At 44.7% G+C, this 24,637-nt stretch overlaps 1 protein-coding gene across 1 annotated transcript in view; it reads right to left on the bottom strand.

Annotated features, from left to right (window-relative positions):
- The window catches only part of LOC123838968 (aldehyde oxidase 2-like), an 87,091-nt gene that overhangs the window by 47,406 nt on the left and 15,048 nt on the right, over positions 1-24,637 (bottom strand). The window contains 13 exon segments of the mRNA XM_045868274.3: positions 1-97; positions 3,245-3,367; positions 4,908-5,022; positions 5,618-5,787; positions 6,887-6,979; positions 8,465-8,511; positions 8,514-8,641; positions 9,363-9,547; positions 11,166-11,275; positions 13,252-13,345; positions 14,966-15,117; positions 19,229-19,321; positions 23,584-23,728. Coding sequence (XP_045724230.1) covers positions 1-97; positions 3,245-3,367; positions 4,908-5,022; positions 5,618-5,787; positions 6,887-6,979; positions 8,465-8,511; positions 8,514-8,641; positions 9,363-9,547; positions 11,166-11,275; positions 13,252-13,345; positions 14,966-15,117; positions 19,229-19,321; positions 23,584-23,728 — 1,552 coding nt within the window.

The following is a 24,637-nucleotide window of genomic DNA, read 5'->3' as shown; positions in this document are numbered from 1 at the left end:
CTTCAATAATTTGATCAGCTTTTTCAAATGCCTCCTCAACGTTTCCTTGTTCAAGTTTTTTTTCAGGGCATAGGAATGAGTTGTGCTTTATGGCATCCTAAATGATAGGAAAAAAACACACAAGCCAATCAAAAATTTTTTTTCGGGCGCCTGGGTGGCTCAGTTGGTTAAGCAACTGCCTTCGGCTCAGGTCATGATCCTGGAGTCCCTGGATCGAGTCCCGCATCAGGCTCCCTGCTCGGCAGGGGGTCTGCTTCTCCCTCTGACCCTCCCCCCTCTCATGTGCTCTCTCTCATTCTCTCTCTCTCAAATAAATAAATAAAATCTTTAAAAAAATTTTTTTTTCTTCTAATGGCATTTTTTTTCCTTAATAAAAGGCCAGTAAACTCCCTAAAATTGCCACGAAGGGAATCATCAAGCAAGGAAGTACTAGAGTAGTGGGCTTGTGGTAGAGATGAGATGGATGTCAGAAGGACGTCTTCTAGACTGCAGGGAAAACTGACAAGAAGGATTAGGGAAATGCGAAGAATTGAGATCTGGGGATGCTATGATGGCCCAGGATGATAAATGCTCATTTCTCATCTTCAGTGTGGATGTCCAAGGAACAGGTGATAGGTCTAACCGCAGTACGGGTGAGGTTCTAGGCCCTCCCTCTTTAACCTCTCCTTGAAGAAAAATACTTGTGTAAGACTTAGGTAGCTCACGTACAAGAACCGCTAACTCAGGGATCTAAAGAACTGAGGCCAAGTTGAGGGAGAAGACTCAAGTCCTAACACATCTCTGGGCAAGAAAGCCCAATAGACACTGTAGGAAGTTTGTTCGTTTCTTTGGGTATTTGGCATATCTCGTAAGGGCCTTTCTAGCCCTTTCTTCTATGTTTTCTTTCTGACAAAAGCGTGAACTGACTACACGTGAAGACTGGAAGCCATCCCACTCTGAGGCTCTGTGGATTCACCTATTAACAGCTGATCCTTGCTGAGCCTTTTGGCCCAACATGATTTTCCATACTTCAGAATGGCACCCGTTTCCTGCATTCTTACTCTCCAACAGCCTTAGAGTTCATCATCTATCTTGCTCATTATGATAATGATGAGAGCTGCCAATATTTACCGAGTGCTCGCTTTGTTCAAGCACTGCACAACACACAGCACATGTATATGCACTCTCACATTAATTCCATTATGATCTCTCTTTTTTCCAGGTGCAGAGACTGGGCTTAGAGAGGTTAAATGCCTTTCTTAAAGTCATGCTGCAAATTAGAGATGAAGGCAGCATTCAAGCCCCAGCTTAGCTTTCAGAAGCCTCTTGCCTGGTGAAGAATACTTGATTTCTTAAAGCAGCAGAAAACGTGTACCAGATAGTGGGCTTTTTCATTTTCTTCTACACCAAGATCTCACTGAGCCACCCGAGTTCATGTGGAAGTATGTTTATTGCCATACTGGAAATGCGTCATGAGATCATATAATCTTGTTGTAATATGTGCTTTATTTAGTGAGGATTGAGTATGTGCCAGGCACTGTGCTAAGTGCTTTCCATGTATTAACTCATTTAGTCTCGTAACAGCTTGATGAGGTAGGTATTATTATTAGCTCCATTTTACAGGTGAAGAAACCATGACACCTTAACTCGCTGAAGGTGACATGGTTAGTCAGGCGCGCATCCAGGGCTCAAACCCAGCAGTTTGGTTCTAGAACCTTTGCTTTTAGCCACGACCCTCCTCTGCCTCTCATATATACAGCATTGAAGTGAATGAATGGGTGGATGGGTGAGTAAGTGTTGGTATGTAGGACTATTTTGTTACCTACTTTCATTCACAACAGAAATTTTTAGCTGACTCTGGACAGTCCCATTCTGAGAGGACTCTAGATCTCTAACCATTCTCTGAGTCCCAGGATATTTCATGGTTTTTCTTCTGGGTGCCATTTCCCCCTAGAGGAAATGGGATTAGAACTGAGATTTCAAAAACTGATGTTAGAATCCTAGTACAACCCAGGGATGGAGAGTGAGCCAAGAAAAAGGGTCTGGACTTCTTGCAAACTTGGCAAAATGGGAATTTGGAACGGAATTGATTTGGTTTAGAAAGATCAAGAAACATGACCTTTTTAACACTTTGAATATTGAGCAAGTTGTACCTTTTAGGCACATTTAAAAAATGTCAAGTGGTTCACTGGGGCCTTTGAAAAAATTCTATTTTCTGTCATAAGTGCACAAATAAGAAAGCTTTTATCAGCTCAATTACTCTGAACTTGTCCTTCATTGAGTTAGAACCTGCAAATCCCAGTCTATATCTGAATTTTCTATTCTAACTTCATTCTTTCTGCTTTGGAAATAGCATTTGTATTCCATCAGCTAGACCCAAAAATAAGAGGGGAAATTTCTGTGGAATTCTATCATGAAAGTCACTCTGTTTTTTTGGCCCCACCTTGAAAACATGATCGTTCTCAATATCCATTCTCATCATCTTACCCAATTTTTAGTGGATATGTAGTCACCTGGCATAAAGTCTACATTGCCCAGCTCCCCTTGCATGTAGGTGCGGCATCTGACTAGGTGTTAACCAATGAGATATGGGAAGTGTCCTTAAAGGGAAGGGATATGCCCTTCTTCATCATCTCATTCTCTCTGCTGTCTGGAATGTGGACTTAATGCCCAAAGCTTCAGCACCATTGTGGACCAAAGTGTGACATGGAGTATAGAAACCATGCATGATGCAGCAACTAGATAGAAGGAGCCCAGATCCCTGAAACATAAAACCCCAAATAAGCCCTGGACTGACTACTTCCTAGATTTTCTGAATGTGCAAGAGAAAGAAACTTTAATTCTTGGTGTGTTTTTTCCCCCTCATTTCTTAGAGCCAAAGCTAATTTTAATTCATACAAGTAATAACCTTCTAGAGAAAGCTGATTTTTCCAGAACGAATCAGTGACAATAAAAAGTTAGAATTAGTCTTGCATTAAGAAATTTACAAAGGTAGGGGCGCCTGGGTGGCTCATTCGGCTAAGCGTCTGCCTTTGGCTCAGGCCCTGATCTCGGGGTCCTGGATCGAGCCCCATATCAGGCTCCCTGCTCAGTGGGGAGCCTGCTTCTCCCTCTTCCTCTGCCCCTCCCCCTGCACATGCTCTCTCCCTCTCTCTCTCTCTCTCAAATGAATAAATAAAATCTTTAAAAAAATTAAAAAAGAAATTTACAAAGGTGCTTTTGATCCTACAACCTTACAGGAAAGAAACCAGCCTCCCCTGCTTACGTTGATGGTCAAGATTACTGGCTCCAGATCTTCATAGGTGATCTTTATCTTTTCAGTTGCACTCTTTGCCTGTACGTCTGTCTCTGCAACCACAGCACAGATGATGTAGCCCACGCAAAGCACCTGCAGAAAGTATATGCATGAAGCAGGTAGAAAAATATCTGTAGAAATAGTCTTACTCAACAGTGGCTGGTGTCTTATTTATTCTTGTTTAGCAATAATAACCATACTGGAGGTCACATTCAACCACATGTGCTTGGTTAAGAAAATTAATTTAAAAAATAATTTAAATAATACAGATGATTCCATTGGCCATTTTACTAAATGAATGTCAGCCCCAGAGTGGATGTGAGATTGGCTGTGACTGGAATCTGTTGCGTCCTCTGTCAAGCCTGGTTCACACGTGTCATCTTCATGGTATGAGTTATCATCATAGAATTTAAAGAGAAGGAAAAGTGTTTTTTGTATAGTGTGATTCCTGTTACGAACTACACTGAATCCCCTCCTTCTTCCCAAACTCCTATGTTGAAGCTCTAACCTCCAATGTGATGGTATTTGGAGACAGGGCCTTTAAAGGGGTAATTAAACTTAAGTGAGGTCATCAGGGTGGAGCTCTAACCCAAAAGGACTGATGTTCTTACAAGAAGAGGAAGCTACCAGGGAGGCTCATCTACAGACAGGAGGTCGTGTGGGGACTCACTGAGAGAATGACTACCTGCAAAGCAAGAAAGGCCTCGGGAGGAACCAAACCTGCCAACACCTTGATCTTGGTTGATCAGCCACCAGAACTGTGAGAAAATAAGTTTCAGTTTTGTTAAAGTGACCCAGGCTGTGGTATTTTGTTATGGCCTCCTGAGCAGATAATAGAGCTCTTAAGTAACAGCTGACCTCTTCCTCCGGAGTGCAACCAAAAGAACAGTGATTCGTTTCATGGTTGGGGAAATAGTCTGTGTGACTCATTGAGACTTGACAGTACTAGCTAACACCTACTGAGAGCCTTCGGGTGCCAAGCACTGTTGTAAGAATTTTACATGCATTAGCTCATTTAAATCTCACAGTAACACAATGGTGTTGGTGCTATGATGATTCCCATTTTACAGATAATGATGCCCAAAGGCACACAGCTAGTGAGGGTGGAGCTGGAACATGAACCAAGGTAGCCTGGCTCCAAAAGCAAGTATTCAATGAATGATCGTGGACTTGAATTAAAAGGTCAAGGATGGCAAGAGCGACTTTATAAAAAATGGCCTGTGTAAGAGTCCGTGGGGGTGGGGGTGTGTATGTGGGGTTGGTCCAGGAAGGGAGGAATTTAGTATAGATAACAGGGAGTAGCTGTATTTTTTGTATTCTCCTTTTTAGGTTTTTCTAGGGTATTCTATCCTGATACAGTCAGCTCCTACATTTATTCTTCAGACAAGGGTAAATTGACTCAAGAGCACACGGTGGGAAAACTAGGACTTGTTTTTCTGCAATAAATGTCCTTTTTACTATGTAATTTCTAAGTCTGTCTGAATAAAGATGTTAGGTGTAGAGAGAAGCTGGAAGAATTGGCACTTCTATCCCCCAATGAGGGGGTGGGTGGAGGGGGGCAATTGAAAACCAGCTCGAGGTCGGACCTTGGTGATTATCTGCACAAAGTCGCCTGAGAACGCATGCTCTGTACCTCATCTACAGGCATCAGCTTGTCATCCTCAGTCCCATTGGTGCCTGGAATGTCCTCAGCTGTTATCACCTCAACCACCCCAGGTAGTTCAAGGGCCTCAGACCAATCAATTGATCTGAAAAAAGATAAATATTTAAGAAGTAGAAATCAGCAAACCTCGAGGGCCCCAGACCTAAGGGAAAGATAGAACATTGTTGAAAATAAAAATTACAACAGCTTAGGTCCTGACCAATAAGAGCTGACCTGCCCCAGGATCTAGGAGGTTCCCTGCTGGGCTAGGGTAACACTTCAGCTACTGGAGGGGAGTGAGGGTCAGGGCCCATGTGGCTGTGGCAAAGGACTTTCTTAGGAAGCTTAGGACACTGGGCATTTACCATTCAGAAATGCAGTATTTCAGGGTTTTATCACCAGCTGAGTATCGCCCTACTCTGAGTTACTCCTGGGAGCCAGGCCTGAGGCTCCAGCAGAGAGCTGAGGTATTGTGAAGTTAGAATAGAAGCAAGGAGCCCATAACTACTATTTTTGTTCTCTCTTTCTTAATGGTCATTTCCAGATACCCTCCCTTTCTGCTCCTGGGGATGGTGACCTTTTCTTTATTCTTTCAATTTTAGGTTCTTTGGGTTTAGGACACAGCAGAACAGGCACATTCTTCTGAGGGAAACTGCAGGTGTGCTTTTAAACAATTTTTTGAAAGCTTTCCATTTACTTACATGATTTTTGCATGGGCTTTGGTACTGGTCACCAACACCATGAAAAGTTCTCTATCCACCATTGGAATGTCATCACAAAATATGGCTTCACCTGTAGCATGTTTAAGACCTGATAGGTGCATGATGGGACGTCCAACTGGGTCTTGGAGGGATTGGTGAGAATCCACACTCTGCAGAGGGAGACAAGAGTTGCCCTGGAAAACCTGAATCTCCGCAAGCGGCCTGGCCAATTACCAACACTCCTGATTCAGGATTAAGAAATGAGTTGCCCTCAGGCAACAAACACTGGAGTGGGTCAGATGATAAATGTGACAATTTAATGATGTAACTAGACTGGGGAATTGTCCTGTCAGTTATGTGGTAATGCTGACCTTTTGGCAGAATTGTGAAGTAGGTGAAGGGGGACCCTAGCTTTTCCTTTTGGCATCTTCTTTTTCCAAGTCGTGCCTCTGTACTGCTTTATTCTGGAATTCAGAGGGCCTCTATGTCCTGCTTTCTTACCTTTCTCATGACCAAACTGTTCACAACTAAACTGATCATGATGATGAAGCCTAAAGTGATATAAATCCCAATGGTAGGGGACCATAATCTAAGCCAAAACCTTGAGCATCAACTTGAACGGGGCCTGGGGGAGGGGAGAGGGGAGAAGAGCTAATGGAGTGGAGTCCACCCAGATCCAGACCAAGGTGCGTTGGCTGCCCCTATAAGTGGCCCAAAAACATCACTGGGAGGATAAGGAGATGGAGGTGTTTACTCTGGAATGCTTCTCAGGGATGATCTGTGTGTGTGTAGATGGGGTGGCGGGGAGGGGCTGGGTGCTAACAGATAATAATAGATACTTTCTAAGTTGTCCTTCAAGAAGGGTGGGTTCAGGTACTGGCAGGGCTCTTGCTTTGCTGACTGGAGATCAGACATTTGCAATCAGGGCTGGAGGCTGAACCATGCTGCTGTCTTACTCAGTCCTTCCCCCACACCTGGCTTAGGTGCTCTTCAAACAAATGCCCAAAGAACATCAGTTGGAGGAGATTATCAATTATTAGTCAGATGGTCAAACCATTCCAGGTTGGTTCAGCCTTGAGTATGCATAGTGGTAGCTCAGTCCTGATTCTAGATACAGTGGCTCCCTGACTTGGCCTAAACAAAGGGCAATGTACCAGCAAAAACTAGAAAGTCAGAACTGTAAATCACAACTCTGAAGTGCTTGCTTAGCTCACGTAGCTGTAGCTTATCTCTTAGTTCCTAGGTTCCCATTAAATTATACTCACTGACCTGGTACCTTTGGACTCCCTGGGGTCCTGTGACAGGGAAATCTTCTAGAGCACTTAGGAATTGGTCTGAAATTTCAGGATAATGATGGCTGTCCTGAGAGACAATTCAAAACAATAAAGATGAACCGATTAGCTCTTGATTAAACTGGGCTTTGATGTGTGTGAAAATGACTTGCCTACAGTATCCAAGAAATTACAAGCCCGGGGTAACCCGGAGGACCAAAATCCACATCACCTCCCAGGATCTCCCTTCCTTTCCACATAAAGAAGAACTGGACTGACTGATTTGAATCTGATCCTCCAGTCACCCTGAGGATGGAGAGACCTGTCAGTGAGCTGGGTAAAGGCAGGAGATGAAAGAAAATTGGGGACTGGATCAGCCATCCCAGAATGAAATGGAGTTCACTGTACACAGAAGAGCCCACATCCTGATTGCTTTTCTCAACAACGCAGCAATTCAGCAGTAAAATTGGGAAAGCTCTCTGGCTGTCTGAAACACACCAAGTGTTTTGATTCAGAAATTAAATGGCAGGATGACTGCCCTGGTGAATGTGGTTGGTGAGGGTCTACCTCTGAGTAAATGAAAATTGGGCACCTTGGGTGACATGAGGAGTGTTGGGGTGGGGTGTGGTTGGAAACAGGGGGTACAAGGTAGGGTGAGAGTTATATTCATAGTCAGGGAAAGAAATAGAGAGTGAGAGAACGTTTTGCTTTGCTTAACTTATTCCAGAAATTTATAATCAGAAAGTCAAGAAAGGGGCACCTGGGTGACTCAGTTAGTTAAGCGACTGCCTTCGGCTCAGGTCATGATCCTGGAGTCCCGGGATTGAGTCCCGCATCGGGCTCCCTGCTCGACGGGGAGTCTGCTTCTCCCTCTGACCTTCCCGCCTCTCATGTGCTCTCTCTCACTCTCTCAAATAAATGAATAAATAAAATCTTTAAAAAAAAGAAAAAAAAAAAAGAAAGTCAAGAAAGAAGCCACTTAAATATTTGCATACAAATAAATTTTAGTATTTTTTTTGAAAAATAAAATTTTATCTTACATTTTATATTGAATATAAAATTTCCGAACAGGCAAACCTAATCTCTAGTGCCATGAAGCGGATCAGAGTTTGCCTGGAGGCAGGGCTGGGAGGATTGACTGCAAAGGGGCCAAAAGGGACTTTTGGGGGTGATGAAAATGCTCTATACCTTGTTTGACGGTGGCTATGTGGGTTTGCACATTTGTTAAAACTCATTGGGTTTAAATAGGTGCATTTTGTTATATGTAATTATACTGCAGTAAAGCTGAGTTGAAAAGAAAAAGAAATTGCACACTGCAGGCAGGGGCCCGGTGAGGTTGTGCGCCTCAGGACACGCAGTGAACGTCTAAGAAATGCAGACAGCCTGGCATCCTGAGCCTCATGTAGCAGCCCTCCAGGGCTGAATCCCCGAAGGGGGGATGGCTGGGAGCTGACAAGACCCGCCTCAGAACAGGTGACAGGTAACGGCCCAGGCTGCCCACAAGACAGGTCGCACAAGGAGTGGAAAAGCTGGGAGCTTTTGGCTGCAAGGAGCACAGGAACGCCAGAGCACTTACAGGCATCAGCTTTCCTAGCTTCTTCAGTTCCTGCAGAACTTCCAGGAAAATTTGGAGAAGAAACTGACCACCAGAGTCCTCTTGAATTCCACTTTGCCCCCTGGAGCCCAGCCTGGGAGGGAGACTTCTTCCAGAAGCAGCCTGCAAGCTTCCTCTAGCGTCAGCTCATTCCAGGGCCTGGTGGGGTTGGAGGCGGGGAAGGGACGAGTTCAAGGGCAGTTTCAACAGCACAGCATGTACTAGATATTGGATAGTGACAATTTAGAGAACCTAAAGGTTCTCTAGGTTCTCTAGAGGCTGTGCGGCTCAGGACACGCAGTGAACGTCTAAGAAAGGAGTTGGAAGGAACTTAGAAATCCCCTAACCAAGCCCTTCAGGAAAATCCAGGCACCGAGGGCCTGAGGGTCATGGCAGGGTGAGGATGGGACCCTTTCATTGCAGCATGAACCAAGCATGTCCGAGAGCCAGACCACGCTGGAACCAGGCATTAGACAAAGAGCCCATTAGGGACAATTCCACTGGGAACTGGACAGGCCCTTACTGAGGAAGAAATCAAGTGTTCCCGAGCAGCAGGTGCAGCAATAGGTGCCCTCGGACACCGGCTGGTGTGGGTTTGCTGGCGTGCTGGTGTGCGCGTGAGGACGGAGGCTGAATGCAGTCCCGGGCCAGGTTTGTTGTATCCCGCACCCAGGGCGCGGCCCCTCGTTAACCAAAGTCAAGTGAGGTTTGATTCATTAGCAAAATTACAGAGAGAACAAGCAGTGTGTTCTACGTACAGGACTTTCCATCTTCCTTCCTTCCAGGGCTTTTAACAACATTGGCCAGAGCCAAATCTCCTCCTTTTTTTTTCTTTTTTGACACCAGGTTTCACCTTTGGGGTGCAGGGTTCGCTGCCTACCTCCCCACAAGCTGCTGGCAGGATTTCTGTGCGCTGACCGCGGCGGCCCCAACCCCTCCGTAGGAGACGCTCAGGTCCTCAATGGTGTCTGTGCCTTCCTTGAGGAGGACCCGCATGCCAGCACTCACGTCGGCCAAGGCATTGTGCTGGCCCTGAGCCTGTCGGAAGGCTGACACAAATTCCCACTGAGGGGACAAGAACCATTTGGGGTTGTTTGACATGTGGAAACTAAGAGCATGGCTTCTGCTTCTTGGTGCTACTAATTCAGCACGTAGACTCAATCTAAGAGGACACAAAAGACATTTGGCACAGCTAGGGGGCAAGTCGGTTGCCTTCTCACTCAAAGTGAGAATGGCGCCCTCCCGAAGGCCCATCCCCAGTGCCCGGCACCCTCAAGGAACAGGGATCACTGTGCACTTTTCCCGAGGCTAAGATGCCTGGATCATGTCCATGTGCTCTGTTTCCAGGGGCTCTTCCCTCTAGTCTCCAGATGCCTCCATCTTCATGAGGCTGGAGGAGCCCTCCCAGCACAGGTGGTTTTTTTGTTTGTTTGTTTGTTTTCTAAGATTTTATTTATTTATTTGACAGAGAGAGACACAGCGAGAGAGGGAACACAATAGTGAGAGAGGGAGAAGCAGGCTTCCCGGAGCAGGGAGCCCGATGTGGGGCTCGATCCCAGGACCCTGGGACCATGACCTGAGCCGAAGGCAGACGCTTAATGACTGAGCCACCCAGGCACCCCAACAATTTGTGTTTTTAAATACAATTTGCTTACAGTGTGAAAGAGACCCACCACATTTCTTGGTTTGTAGAAATGACTACGTTTCCACTTTGCAAAGGTCACAAAGGAGTCGCCTAGAACTTTCTGACAGTGGACTAGGGACTCTTGAATCAGGAACAAGAGTCAGGAGGGTGACGGCTGCCTCACTGGGCTCTTTGGCACCGTGACTGTGGATGTTTTGACATGAGGTTAATGGCGATGACCTGTGTCTCAAGTGTGTTTCCAACTGTATGGCCACTGAGGGCACTGTGCTTGAGTTGGCCTGGTTTTCTGTCTGGAGCCTTTAGGCAGATGCACATTTGACTAGAATACATCTCAAAGTTTCCATTGCAAAGGAAAAATAAATGAAGGTCATACATGGCTGAAAACATGACTTAATATAAGACTTCCTGCATAACCAAGCTAACTCCTGGCTTTTGATAAGTGTGTGTGTGTGTGTGTGTGTGTGTGTGTGTGTGTGTGTGTTGAATTGCCTCTCTCTGGGAAGACTGGACTCAGGTACAGTTTTGGGGAGAGACACAGAACACTGAGTGAGGACAGAGGACCCATGCCACAGCCAGCTGGGTGGTCACATCAACCCCAGATATCCTGTGTTAGCAAACTTCTGGAGGCCCTCGTGTTTCTCTGAGCTGTTGGAGTTAGCTAGAGTGGGAAGTGGGGAGGCCCAGCCCTAGTGTCCACCTCTTTGTGGGTGAGGCAGAGAAGCTCATTCCATAGCTGGAGAGCTTTAATTTCCGCCTCCCAGAGTTGATCTGTAGACACAAAGGGGTGTGGAAACACAACCGCATGCCCTGAGCGGGCCCCACCCCACAGCTGAAGCAACAACCCCAAATCCACACCCCAGAGCTGCTCACCCGAGGGCGTCTGAGAGCTTTGGTGCTGGGCCAGCCCACAGTGGACAGGAAACAGATTTTCAGGGCAGAGTTATTTTCCTTCCATCTGTTTTCAGATTTCTAAAGATGACTGCATTCAGTTACGGAAAGGGAAAAACAACTCTCAGAAGCAGCCAGCAGAATTCTTACCTTTTGAGAGTGAGGGATGTACACAGATTCCAAAATTTCCTCTGGCTTAAGGTCTGCACTTGCCAACCCGGCAAGAAAATGTTCGTTTAGAGGAATCTGGTGCGTACCTTCTGTTGAAGAAAATGACATTTCTGCATAGTTGCGACAGGAATGCCAGAGTATTCTGTACTCTTAAATGTCAGCAGCAAAGAGGAAAAGGTCACCTTCCTCTGCCCCGAGTGAGGCAGCCATCTGCGTGCGTGACAGTCCAGGGCTCCCCCGTTCCTCCGCCCAGAGCGGGTGGCGGAGGCCCCTGGGCATTCACGTGCTCTGTGAGCTGGGGCTCCTGCCCCCGCCAAGGCCGGTCAGGCCTGTGCCGTTTTCATCTTTAGGCAGAGGCTGGTTGCCTAAACCGAACTCGTTCAGGGCTATGATCAAGATAAGGTGTAGCTTCGGCAGAGACAGGGTTTATTTCCACTAGCAGCAGAGTTCAAATCACAGCATTTGCTTTTTGTTCTTGCTGCTGCTGCTGGATACCTACACCCTTAAAATGAAGTGAGCAATGCACAAAACCTCCTTTCAGCCCAAGTGTTACAATTTAGCCGTCAGAGCAGTACCCCCCACCCCCCGCCCCGTTATAAAACGTGCTTTGTGGCTGCACAGCAGGGCCATGAGGAGATCAAACTGCAGCCCAGAGAGTCTGAGCTGGGTTCTGTGCCTGACAAAGGTGGCAAGACGCTGACTGGAACGTAGGGGGGTCCCGAAGGAGGCAGGAGCGCCCCAAAGGAGCCCCTGCTGACCTTCGCTGGCCTGTCCTGCTGCTGGGGTCAGCGAGCTCATCTACCAGCCTTGCCGGAGCGAGGCTGCGCTCAGGGTGGAGGTGGCTTGGGCAAAGCTGGGCAAACAGAGACCTTAAGCCAAAGGTAATGACCAACACCCCAGTAGGAGAACACCACGGCTAGCACTACTACTACTGGAGAAGCAGAAGGCTCTGCATGGGGGCCGGGCTCTCCTTGCTATCCTGATGCTCCAGAGTCTTGCTTCTTCTTTCCTGCTCTTTGGGGGTCAGGCTGTGGTTGTCTTGGACCATAGGCGGGGAGGGCTGAGGAAAATGGGTGACAGGGCCAGGCCAGGGTGAGGCCCTTCGGCTCCTCCCTCCTGGGTGGGCCCCATGCAAAGCTGAATGGGGACACAGAGAGCTTTTCCTCTGCACAAACCTCTCCCAACACTTCCCACCAGTTAGGGATGGGCTCATATTATGGCCAACAAACCCCTGGAGAGGCTTACCTCGCCCCAAAGTTCACGTGGGGAGCAGATTGTGATTGCTTCCCTGCAGCCTAGCCCCTGGGTCCCGCTGCCCATAGGAGGGGTGAATGACTGGCCGGCCAAGTGGGGTGGGTGGAAGGAGTGGGTATCTGGTGGGTTGTGGGTGAGGGACGGGCAGGAGTGATCCCAGGGAGAAGCAGAACCCCGGGGAGGCAGCCCGTTGCAGGCAATGGTTCCCATCCGTGTCTGTCTCCACAGGTGGCCTCAGTGGGGCGGTTGGATGGACTAGACAGGCTGTGTGCCCGATGTCCGGCACGGCCTGGGCCATGGTTAGTGCCCAGGAAATGGGCGTGTCGGCATCGGCCTGGCAGCTGAGGCACCAAGGGAGATGAGCGTTTCCAGGGAGACAAAGGTAGTTTTGCATGGAACGGCCCCAAGGGAATGATGTTCTCAGCCAGCATGTAGAATGAGTCATTCCCTTCCTCCTGTCCCCAGAGGGCCCGTGGTGTCTGCAGGGTGTCCTCCCTGGCCTCGTGGCTTCACACACAGCAACTGAGAGGGGTGGGCATGAAAAGGAGGAGGGAGCGGCCCTCAGGCAGCAGAGCGCTTCCAGCCGGGACTCTGCTCACCTCCCCTGGCTGTCCCGCGGCTGTGGGGGGAGTGTCGTGTGGGTGTGGGCTGTGGTGCCAGCCACTCCCTCGCATCCGTGTGCCTTCCTCCAGGAGCCCGAGCTCCCCACGTGGACTAAGAGCCCCAGACCAGGGCTCTCACTTACAGCCATTCCCTAGAAAGAAAGACAGAAAGTCTTCGGTGCTGTTCAGAATGTTCTGGGGCAGCTTACCTTCTGACAGCAGATTGAGGGTAGCGTTGCCCACAGCCAAAATTGGATTCAGATCCGAATAGCAGTGCCAGCTTATAATATGTCCCCCTAAGGACTAAGAAGAGATAGTTATAACCTGGGTCATTCTGTCCCTCAGATCCTATGCCCCCTGGGCACCTGCTTAAGGTCCTCTCCCAGTCACAAGGAGTCTTGTTCTTCTTGGCAGAGGGACTCCATTCCGAGCATCTGGGAGGCCCCTCCCACCCACTCCTTTGGATCGGGAGAGGAACTGATGGTAACTGTCACTCACACAGCATTCGGCCTATTCTACCTCTTCACACACATTCACTCACTTCTCTCGACAACCCGGTGAAATTGATGCCATTTTTCAGATGAAGACCCTGGGCACAGAGGAATTATGAAACTTGAGCCCGGTCTCCCAGCTAGGAAGGGGCAGGACTGGGATTCAAACCCAGGTAGTGGGACTCTGTGGCCCATTGTGAACCACCCCCTGCTCAGCCTTGGCCACAGCACAGGTGGCTCGGTACTGCCTACAGAGCTACTGTCCCGCATCTAACACTGCCTGCAACATGGCCAGCACCCACGTGGGTGTGTTGGGGCTCTGGGCTCCTACACCACTGAGGGAGAGCCGCCCTTTTCCTCTTCTGGTGTCTGATTGAACCTATAGCCTCTCAGAACTTGGGAGGGAAATGACTGGCCATTCTACTTCATACTCTCCTCTCTACATAGTGATGGTGCCTCCAGTGACCACCTTGGGTTGCTGTGGTCTGGGCTGGAATATGGGTGAGGACAGGGAACCCCCATTCCTCTAGGAACAGCTTGATGTTCCAGTTCTTGTTTCCACTGAGCTGAATTTGCCTCTCTGGATTTTCCCCTATCAGTCACACTTCTACCCTTTGTGATTATATGAAGTCAATCACATCTGCCCTTGTGAATCTATACATATTTGAAGGCAGTGCTCATGATCCCTCTGACCCCCACCATTCCTCTTTCTGATGTGGTTTCCAGCCCCGCACTCTCCTGCCACCATCTCCTCACCAGGCTGCAAGGTGTTAGAGTTCTTGACAGGAGGAATCACTGGAAGAGCATTTTCAAAAGAAATACATCCTCCCTTAATTCCCCATATCCCAAGGATTTCTAACATACCATTTGGGGATATGTAGCGAGGGAGCATGCCTATTTTGAAAACCCATGTCTCTTCTGTTTCTTCTTCTTCAGAAACAGCCAGACTTTAAAGTGTGACTCTCAGATCTGAGCATTATTCTCCGGCTGCAGTCTGAGCAGTATGGAGTAGAGAAGGCTACCCTCCTTATTTTAGGTACTATACTTCTGTTAATGCAGCCTAAAACTAAATTACGTTCTTTGATAGTCTTTTTTTTTTTATTTTTTTATTGTTATGTTAATCCCCATACATTACATCATTAGTTTTAGATGTAGTGTTCCATGATTCTGCGTTCTTTGATAGTCTTATCATGAAATTAGCAAAACTATGACCTACATTGCTACTTGGCTATTATGTTGAACTTGACTTAGAGTCCTCTTTTAAATATATTTTTAATAATGTTTGTTAAATATTAAGTATTTATTTATTGTGCCTGTTGTTTCAATCTGCTGAGAACTTTTTGCATACTGATTCTGCCAAAGCTTATTTCAACACTGCAGTGAAATTAAGAAATAGGTCCAGTGTGTCTGATGATTGGCCCCTAGAACATACTGCCGTATTCCGGATCTGCTGGCATGCCAGACTCTTCAGGTGCTTCAGGAGGGCTCGGTATGTCTGAGTTTTCTCCTCTGGAAGCTCGGAAACTCGCTCAGCCAAAATGTCTTTTACTTGGGCCAGACTGCAGCCAGCACCTATTGTCAGTCCTAGGAAGCAAATTGCTTTTATAGGTGACATGGGAGGAGCAACTGAATTATAATCATGGTGCCGGGGCCGTCGCGTTCAGCTGGTGCATTGGCTCCCGACACTGGCTGCACAGAGAATCACTGGGAACTCAAAACAGCACAGATACCTTACTCCCAAATCACTTAAGTTGGAATTTCCAGACCCGGGGCTTTTTCAAAGGCTCCCCAGGTAGTTCTGTGCAGCCAGGAGCAATCCCTGGGCTGGTCTATACTCTTCTTTAGACAAATGCAAGGAAATAGAGGCTAGAAAGAAGGAATGAGAGTGACAACTAGCAGGTGGCAGACCTCACTAGAACTCTCCTGACTGGCCACAGTGAAACTATGCAAAGCTGTTTGTGCCTAAGGGGAATAAATCTGATGGCATTAAAATAATGCCCAAGGATTTTCAATCACTTAGATCATTGTCTATAATCAATAATGCTTTGACTGCCGATTGGCACCTCTACAGGTAGGGTTGATACTCAAATCCTTGACAACCAGTCCCACGAGGGTGCCAGCCCATCAGAATGAACACAGCTCCTGAGGCGCTTCCCCAGATATTATGTTGGGTATTATTGGGTGTGAGAACATCGGGGGTCCCCAGGGAGTGTCCAGGGAAGTGGGAGTGATCGGAGAGCATCCAGGAGGATTGGGGCAATGCTATTTGCTACCTGACAAGGAAGTAATTAAAAATGAACAGGTGTTGCAGGCATACTTGTGCATATTGGCAGGCTATTAGCACCAGCTTTGGGGTTTCCCTACAATAGAGATGAAAAGCGTCCAGATCAATCTTTGAAAGTGAAGAAGTCACCCAAACTGTCAAGGGATCACTTAGTTGGCCTTTTAAAATTAATCCTTGACTTCTTTGCATTTGTAGAATGAATTGCCCACACATAGAGTCTGATTTGACATCACTTCCAGGGCTGGGTTCTAACTTTAGTTAGTCTGTTTTCATCAGGTTGCAGGCTAGGCTTTGATTTTTCTCTTGTGGATTAATCTTTGAGAATATTTTACCCTCCCGCATAGCTTTATCTTTTCTCAATATTAAGAATATACTTGGCACAATACTTCTCCTACCCCTGCCAACATACCCATATAACACATAACATACCTGCAGCTTCAATAATCACAGCTAACCGAATTGATTAGGGAAACCACTATCTGTTCCTTATTATCCTTATATGAAGCAAATCTTGCCTGAAGATAACTCAACTTCTCCTCCCCCTGGAATGTCTTGACCTAGAGTCCTCACTCTGTTGCTGCCCAGTGTTCATAAAAGGCCCCTGTAACATAGGAGCCCATCCCAGACCCATCAGCGATGGTTCATTGCTTCCTATCACCACAGGGTCCATCGGAGCTTGGTCTTTAACTTCTGCAAAAATCCTGGCCATACTTTTGCTCTCAGGAGCACTGGGAAGTCCAAGCTTGTTTCCTGTCATGCAATCCCTCCTACCTTATAGACCCAGAGCCTTATTAGTCGGGAAGAAATCAGAAACAAAAAGATGTTGTTGTTGTTGTTGTTATTTTAAGGTCAGAAGCATCGTACAGATCAGCCTGTCTCTTATTTGACACAGGTAAAATAGGGCAGTTCAGCCCCAGGGGAGAGTAAAATGGCTGTACTGAGAAAATTCTACTTACTGTATTCCTATTCACATTTTATTCCATCTTTGGTCACAAAACCTAGCCTGTATAATTGGAAAGAGTTTCGACTTTTTTTATTCTCAGAATGTGGGTTTTGTTTTAACTTCATGTTTTTCAGAGTGCATGGGTCTATGGTATAAAGAGGTGGGGACTGGGGCACCTGGGTGGCTCAGTTGGTTGAGTGACTGCCTTTGGCTCAGGTCATGATCCTGGAGTCCCGGGATCGAGTCCCGCATTGGACTTCCTGCTCAGCAGGGAGTCTGCTTCTGCTTCTGACCCTCTCTCCTCTCGTGTTTTCTCTCTCATTCTCAGATAAATAAATAAAATCTTAAAAAAAAAAAAAAAGAGGTGGGGACTTTCTGGAGCACTTACTATACTAAAGATTTTGAGGGGAAAAAAATGTACACTGAGTCAAACATGTACGTGATTTGGATCAGCATTCAAAATTTAAACAAATATAAACCTTCACAGAAATTTATTTCCCGTGGGAGGGGTCCTGGGAGGGGGGAACACACACACTTGGCTCCGATGTACCCCTCCCCCACCAATGTTGGCATTCTTCCGGGCCTTAGGAAAAATTTGGGAATCTTGGGAAAAGTTCCTGGAGGAACATTCTGCCACTAGAGGGTACTCACACTTTAATTTTAAGAGGGCCTGACAAGGCCTACCGCTTCCTCAGATTTCAGAATCTGGCTCTACTTTGCAGATCCAAACTGAGCAGTCCATTCCAACCACCAGTTGCGCAGGCCACAGGGTGAGCCTGGGGGATGGGGAAAGGCTCATCAAGTAAGGAAAAGAGTTCTCAAGCGGAAACGGGAGATGTGTGGCTTGGTGGCCTGGCCACTAGCCAGTTTGTGGACCTTCGGCAAGTCTACTCTCCTTTTGCATCTTGGCTTCCTCATGAGGAATTCCTAAAAATGAGGGATTTGGGTAACCCTGAGGAATCTGATTTGTGCTCGGAAGGGTCCTCTCAGGCACAGACATAAGGGGGCTCAGTGATAGGGGGATGGTGAAAAGTCTCCCCTCTCCTTTGAACAGAGCAGCTTATTTTCATTTATTTATTCTGTTTAAGGGGTTTTTTTTGAAGGCAGGGTTGGGGTGCTAGGGAAGTCTGAAAACTGGGCTAAATAATACCTGGGTTGAAGATTAGGGAAAGTTTTTCCTGCCTTAACCTCCTGCTTATATTGGTTACCTTTGCTCCCAATCCACCCATTCTACCACTCCCTCTTCTCTCCCTTCTGTTCTCACCAAGATTTTGAGTGAATCTAAGCACATTCCCCTTGTTTTCTGAGTGACACTCAGGTGTGCTACCTGAGTCATCCCGAGGCTGGAGCTGCAAACCCCAGTGCTGGGTGAAACCAGGAAGGGTCCCTTCCCTAGCAAATGAGTAGGGTGATGCCAGGGATAGGTATGCTTGCTGGTCTGCCGCACAGTCTGACTTCAGCTGATGCTGGTTAGGAGCCAGGAAGGTGGGACTCCTGGATGGCAGTGATACAGCCAAGGCAGGTCCCCTCCCCTGCCTACCACTGAATTGATTAGGGAAACCATATATGATATTTCAAATTCCTACCACTGATGCCCACAAGCACACAATGGCCTACAAGTCAGTCTTGACTCAGCTTTCAGTTCAGTCCACCTCCTTGTTGCCTAAGTTAAGAAAGTTATCATTACCACTGTATCATAAATTCAAGTTCCTGACCCACTTACTCATTCATTTTTTTCCCATTAACTCATCCGTCAGTCATTGAACTGAGCACTTATATGCATGTATAGTACTTACATGCATGTGCTTACATGTTAGGAGCTCTGGGGGATGAGGAAAGGAGTAAAATAAGATTCCTTTTATCAAAGGGTTTGCTGTGCATCTTGAAGGCAAAGTCTTGCAGGTTTTCTTCCTACTTTGTGAGTACCACCTTGCCTGATGTAGTAGTATTTGCATGTAGTGGGCCACAATGTCCCTTAAGGACATTGTAAGTGACTGGGGTGCTTGCCTGGGCAGGTCTTTGTCTCATTTTACCACTTGCCATTGTCCACATGAAATAAGTAGCATTTGGGCGCCAGACAATATTTCTCCTACTTTCTCCTTGCAAACATCCTCCCTCCTAGAAATTGATTATTCAACTGATGGATAGCACTAGTTCTCTTGCTGTCTTCCCATCAAAATTACACTGCAAATTTACTGTCTTTGGGTCACCATGGCATTTTATAGGCAAGAATCCTGCAAGTGACTACAAGGTCTTAAATGATGTCATCTGAATACCTCATATTCTGTGCAAAGCTTTTGATAGTAAGGTTTTATGGTAGGGATATTATATCACATCAGAAAAATGATGAAGAGTTAGAAATAGGCCAGACAAGACAATGTGTAAGTAGGTTCCAAGCTCCTTGGTAAGTGTAAATTTTGTGCAGGGATTTGTTCACTAATGTTTTACTAAGAATACCAGGAACTCACCATCCCTTGTTTTGGATACCATACTGAGCTCAGAAATCCTAGCAGGAGAGAGGAGAATTGGGTGAAAGTGTCCTTGATATTTCATTGCAGGTCCTGAAAAGTAAATATATGTATTTTAGAGAGATTTAGGAAAGAGAAAATGCCCTTTCTTGGCATTTAAAGTTTCTCATAAAAATACTCAGATACTAATTTTTTAAAAATTTATAATAAATGTATATAGATGTAAAAGCAGTATCTATATGTCCTGCAAAGTAAATTTATAAGGATGCTCTCCCAGTACATGTATTTACTTATTTATACATTTACTATATGTATATAAAAATAGAAAATAGAATGGATGGGAGGTTCTTAGAAAGCTCTTACACATTGGAACCAGGAGACATATATAAGAATATTCATAATAAGAAACATATAACCTACCAAAACTGGAGCAGGAAGAAATAGAAAATTTGAACAGACCAATTACTAGCAATTTGAAGCAATAATCAAAAAACTCCCAACAGTCTAAAGTCCAGGACCAGAGAGCTTCAATAATTCAATAATTCAAACACTGAATTATTTATTTATTTTTAAAATATTTTATTTATTTATTTGACAGAGAGCAGGAGGGCACAAGCAGGGGGAGCGGCAGAGGGAGAGGGAGAAGCAGGCCCCTGGCTGAGCAGGGAGCCTGACGCAGGGCTCGATCCCAGGACCCTGGGATCATGACCTGAGCTGAAGGCAGACGCTTAACCAAATGAGCCACCCAGATGCCTCTCCACCAAACATTTAAAGAAGAGTTAATACCTATTCTTCTCAAACTATTCAAAAAAATATAAAAAAGAACTTCCAAATTCCTTCTGTGAGGCCAGTATCACTCTGATACCAAAACCAGATAAAGACATGACTAAAAAAGAGAACTACAGGCCAATATCTCTGATGAACATGGATGCAAAAATCCTCAACAAAATACTAGCAAACCGAATCCAACAATACATTAAAAAAATCATTCACCACCATCAAGTGGGATTTATTCCTGGGATGCAAGGGTAGCTCAATATTCACAAATCAATCTACATGATGCATCTCATCAATAAGAGAAAGGATAAAAACCATATGATATTTCAATAGATGCAGAAAAGGCATTTACAAAGTACAACATCCATTCATCATAAAAACCCTTGACAAATAGGCTTAGAGGGAGCATACCTCAACATAATAAAAGCCTTGTATGAAAACCCCACGGCTAACAATACTGAATGGAGAAAAATTGAGAGCTTTCCCCCTAAAGTCAGGAATGAGACAAGGATGTCCACTCTCACCACTTTTACTCAACATAGTACTGGAAGTCCTAAACACAGCAATTAGACAACAAAAAGAAATAAGAGGCACCCAAACTGGTGAGGAAGAAGTCAAACTTTCCCTATCTGCAGATGACATGATACTACATATAGAAAACCCTACAGACTCCACCAAAAATGACAACAACATAGAACTGATAAATGAATTCAGTAAAATTGCAGGATATAAAATCAATGTATAGAAATCCATTGCATTCCTATACACTAATAATGAAGCAGCAGAAAATGAAATTAAGAAAGCAATCCCATTTACAATTGCACCAAAAATCACAAAATATTTAGGAATATACTTAAACAAAGAGATGAAAGACCTGTACTCTGAAAACTATACAACACTTGTGAAACAAATTCAAGATGACACAAAGAAATGGAAAGACATCCCATGCTCATGAGTTGGAAGAATATTGTTAAAATGTCTATACTACCCAAAGCAATCTACAGATTTAATGCAATCCCTATCAAAATACCAACAGCAGTTTTCACAGAATTAGAACAAACAATCCTAAAGTTTGTATGGAACCATGAGAGACCCTGAATAGCCAAAGCAATCTTGAACAAGACAAAAAAAATGCAGGTGTCACAATTCTAGACTTCAAATTATATTACAAAGCTGTAGTAATCAAAATAGTATGGTATTGGCATAAAAATAGACACATAGATCAATGGAACAGAATGGAAAACCCAGAAATAAACCCACAATTATTTGGTCAGTTAACCTTTGACAAAGGAGGCAAAATATACAATGGGAGAAAGATGGTTTCTTTAACAAATGGTGTTGGGAAAACTGGACAGCAACATGCAACATGCAAAAGAATGAAACTGGACCACTTTCTTACACCATACACAAAAATGAACTCAAAATGGATTAAAAACCTAATTGTGAGATTTGAAACCATAGAAATCCTAGTAGAGAACACAGGCAGTAATTTCTCTGACATCATCTGTAGTAATATTTTTCTAGATATGTCTCCCAAGACAAGGGAAGTAAAAGCAAAAATAAATTATTGGGACTACATCAAAATAAAAAGTTTCTGCACAGCAAAGGAAACAAGCAACAAAAAGGCAACCTACTCAATGGGAGAAGATATTTGTAAATGACATATTCAATACAGGGTTAGTATCCAAAATGTGTAAAGAACTACAACTCAACAGCCAAAAACCAAATAATCCAGTTAAAAATGGGCAGAAGACATGAACAGACATTTCTCCAAACAAGACATACAGATGGCTGACAGACACATGAAAAGATGCTCAACATCACTCATCATCAGGGAAATGCAAATAAAAACTACAGTGTGATATCACTTTATACCTGTCAGAATGGTTAAAATAAAAAACACAAGAAACAACAGGTGTTGGTGAGGATGTGGAGAAAAAGTAACCTTTGCGCACTGTTGGTGGGAATGCAAACTGGTGCAGCCACTGTGGAAAACAGTACGGAGTTTCTTCAAAAAGTTAAAAATAGAACTGCTCTACGATCCAGTTATTGCCCTACTGGGTATTTACCCCCAAAACACAAAAATACTAATTCAAAGGGATACATGCACCCTATGTTTATTGCAGCATTAGCTACAATAGCCAAATTATGGAAACAGGCCAAGTGTCCATCAATAGATGAGTGGATAAAGAAGATGTGATATATATATACACAATGGAATATTACTCAGCCATAAAAATGAATGAAATCTTGCCATTTGCAATGACATGGGTGGAGTTAGAGGGTATAATGCTAAGTGAAATAAGTCCGTCAGAAAAAGACAAGTACTATGTAATTTCACTCATATGTGGAATTTAAGAAATAAAACAAATGAGCAAGGGCAAAAAAAGAGAGAGAGACAACCTAAGAAACAGATTGTTAACAACAGAGAACAAACTTATGGTTACCAAAGGGGAGGTGGGTGGAGATGGGTGAAATAGGTGAGGGGGATTAAAGACTGCATTCACCATGATGAGCACTGAGCAATATACAGAATTGTTGAATCACTGTGTTGTACACCTGGAACTAATATAACACTGTGTGTTGACTATACTGGAATTAAAATGAAAAATAATAAAAAAAGAATACTCATATAGCCAAAACTTGGACAGCACTCCATGTTGTTCAACAGTAGAATGGATGAGCAAATTGTACACAGTCATACAATGGAATCTAGCAGTTACCTGCAACATTATGAGTGTATTTCAGGTCAAGAATGTTGAACAAACAAAGCAAATTGAAGAAGAAGAATACTGTGTCAGTCTATTTATGTGAAGTTCAAAAATATGCTAAAATAAATGACATATTGTGTAAAGACTCAAATATATGTGGTAAAATTGTAAAAACAAGAAAGTGACTGACCATCACCACATTTGGACTAATGAGTGCTTCTGAGAGGAAGGGAAAGGTAGGGGATGTGGTTAGAAGGGCTCACGGGGCCTTCAAAGTTCTTGGTAAAGTTCTCATTCTTAAACTGGGTGTAGGTGATAACTGGGTGTGCACTGTTAACATACCCATACATATTTTAAAACTTCTCTTATATCTACTCACTATTTAACAAAAACAAAATAAAAAAAGATAAGATAAATTAAATGATAAAAAACACCCTCTAATATTTTTTCTCCACACCTCAGGGGGTCATGCTGCACTCTCCCAGGGTATAGGTATACCCAACTTTGGAGACCACTTTATTATAATATAATATTTGTATTGTGCTTTTATATTATTATCATATACACAATTGACACATATTATTTATATCTAAAATTATAGAAATAATTGGATCATTATATCATATGATATATATCACATATATTCATGACCCGAAATAGCATATTGTGTACTATTATATTATATATCATATGATATAATGATCTAATTATTTCTATAATAATTTTTATAATGCACTACTATATTATAACCTTTTTATTCTAAAGGATGAGGCTTAAAAAGGAGTGTTTGTAGACTGAGAGCGAAGTAGGGGATGGGAGGTCGAGCTCGGCTCTCACAGTGGTGCAAGAAATGCTGTAGTCACTCACCCATTGAGGTGTTGCCCGAGATGAGAGGGGCTTCAGGATGTTTGGCTTTTAGCTCCAGGAGATCCTTGAGGGTGCCAGGGGAGATCCAGGTAACCCTCTCTCCACAAAAGGTCAGGGTTTGTTTTTCTGGCTTCTCTGTCATTCTCTAAGTGCAAAGGACAAGTGTGTCTGCACATGGGCACACCTGCCTTCCAGGTTCCCCGAGGGAGGTATATTCCTCTAGAGAGACTGCTGGAGTCCCGGCGTCCACTTGACTGAAAAGACTCACTACACTCATTGACTAATGCCTGTATTTCCATAATTAGATACTCACTTCTTTAACTTAAGACTTGTTAATATATGTAGTTCTTGGCAGGCAAGTGATGATATAGGTTGGCACCTGTCAATGATACTTCATTATAGATCAATTGAACACAATTCAGTATCATGGTCTTAAAAATCATAATTATACTAATAATCCTAAATTAACATCATCAGCCTGGACTTTTCCTCTGAAATCCAAACTCATAGATCTGAATGAGAACTTGATGTCTCCTCTGAGATGTTTAATAGACATCTCAGATTTAACATATCCCAAACTGAGCTCCTCATACCCCATCCTTTCTGAAGCCCCCAAAAAGGATCCCCCACCAAAAAAATACCCTGCTCTTCCTGAGGTCTTCCTCTTCTCTGTCAATGGCCACTGCCCTTTCCAGCTGTCCAAAGTCCCAGAGTCAGCCTTGATCTCTCTCTCTTCCACACCCCACATCACATCCAGCAGCAAATCCTGTTGGTTCTCCTTCAAAATATATCCAGAATCCACTCTCTTCTCAGCTACATGCTGGCAGCCTGGTCCAGCACCACCATCTCTCAGGATAGATCTACCACCCTGACGAGGCTCGCTGTTCCTTCCTAGGCCCCTTGCCAGGCTATTCCCATCCCAGCAGCCAGAACTATCCCAGATCCCATTACAACATTAATAGGAACCTGCCCCTCCCCTGTCCAACCTCCCTAATCATTTCTCATTTCTCACAGGGTAAAAGTCAGCAGCCTAAGTCCTTGTGGTCTGTTCCCC

Source organism: Mirounga angustirostris, unplaced genomic scaffold, assembly GCF_029215605.1.
Source record: "Mirounga angustirostris isolate CCGP_5_RB_7025 unplaced genomic scaffold, mMirAng1.0.hap1 SCAF_3, whole genome shotgun sequence".
NCBI lineage: Eukaryota > Metazoa > Chordata > Mammalia > Carnivora > Phocidae > Mirounga > Mirounga angustirostris.
The sequence above is the reverse complement of the archived record's forward strand: the minus strand, read 5'-3'. Positions and strand labels throughout refer to the sequence as shown.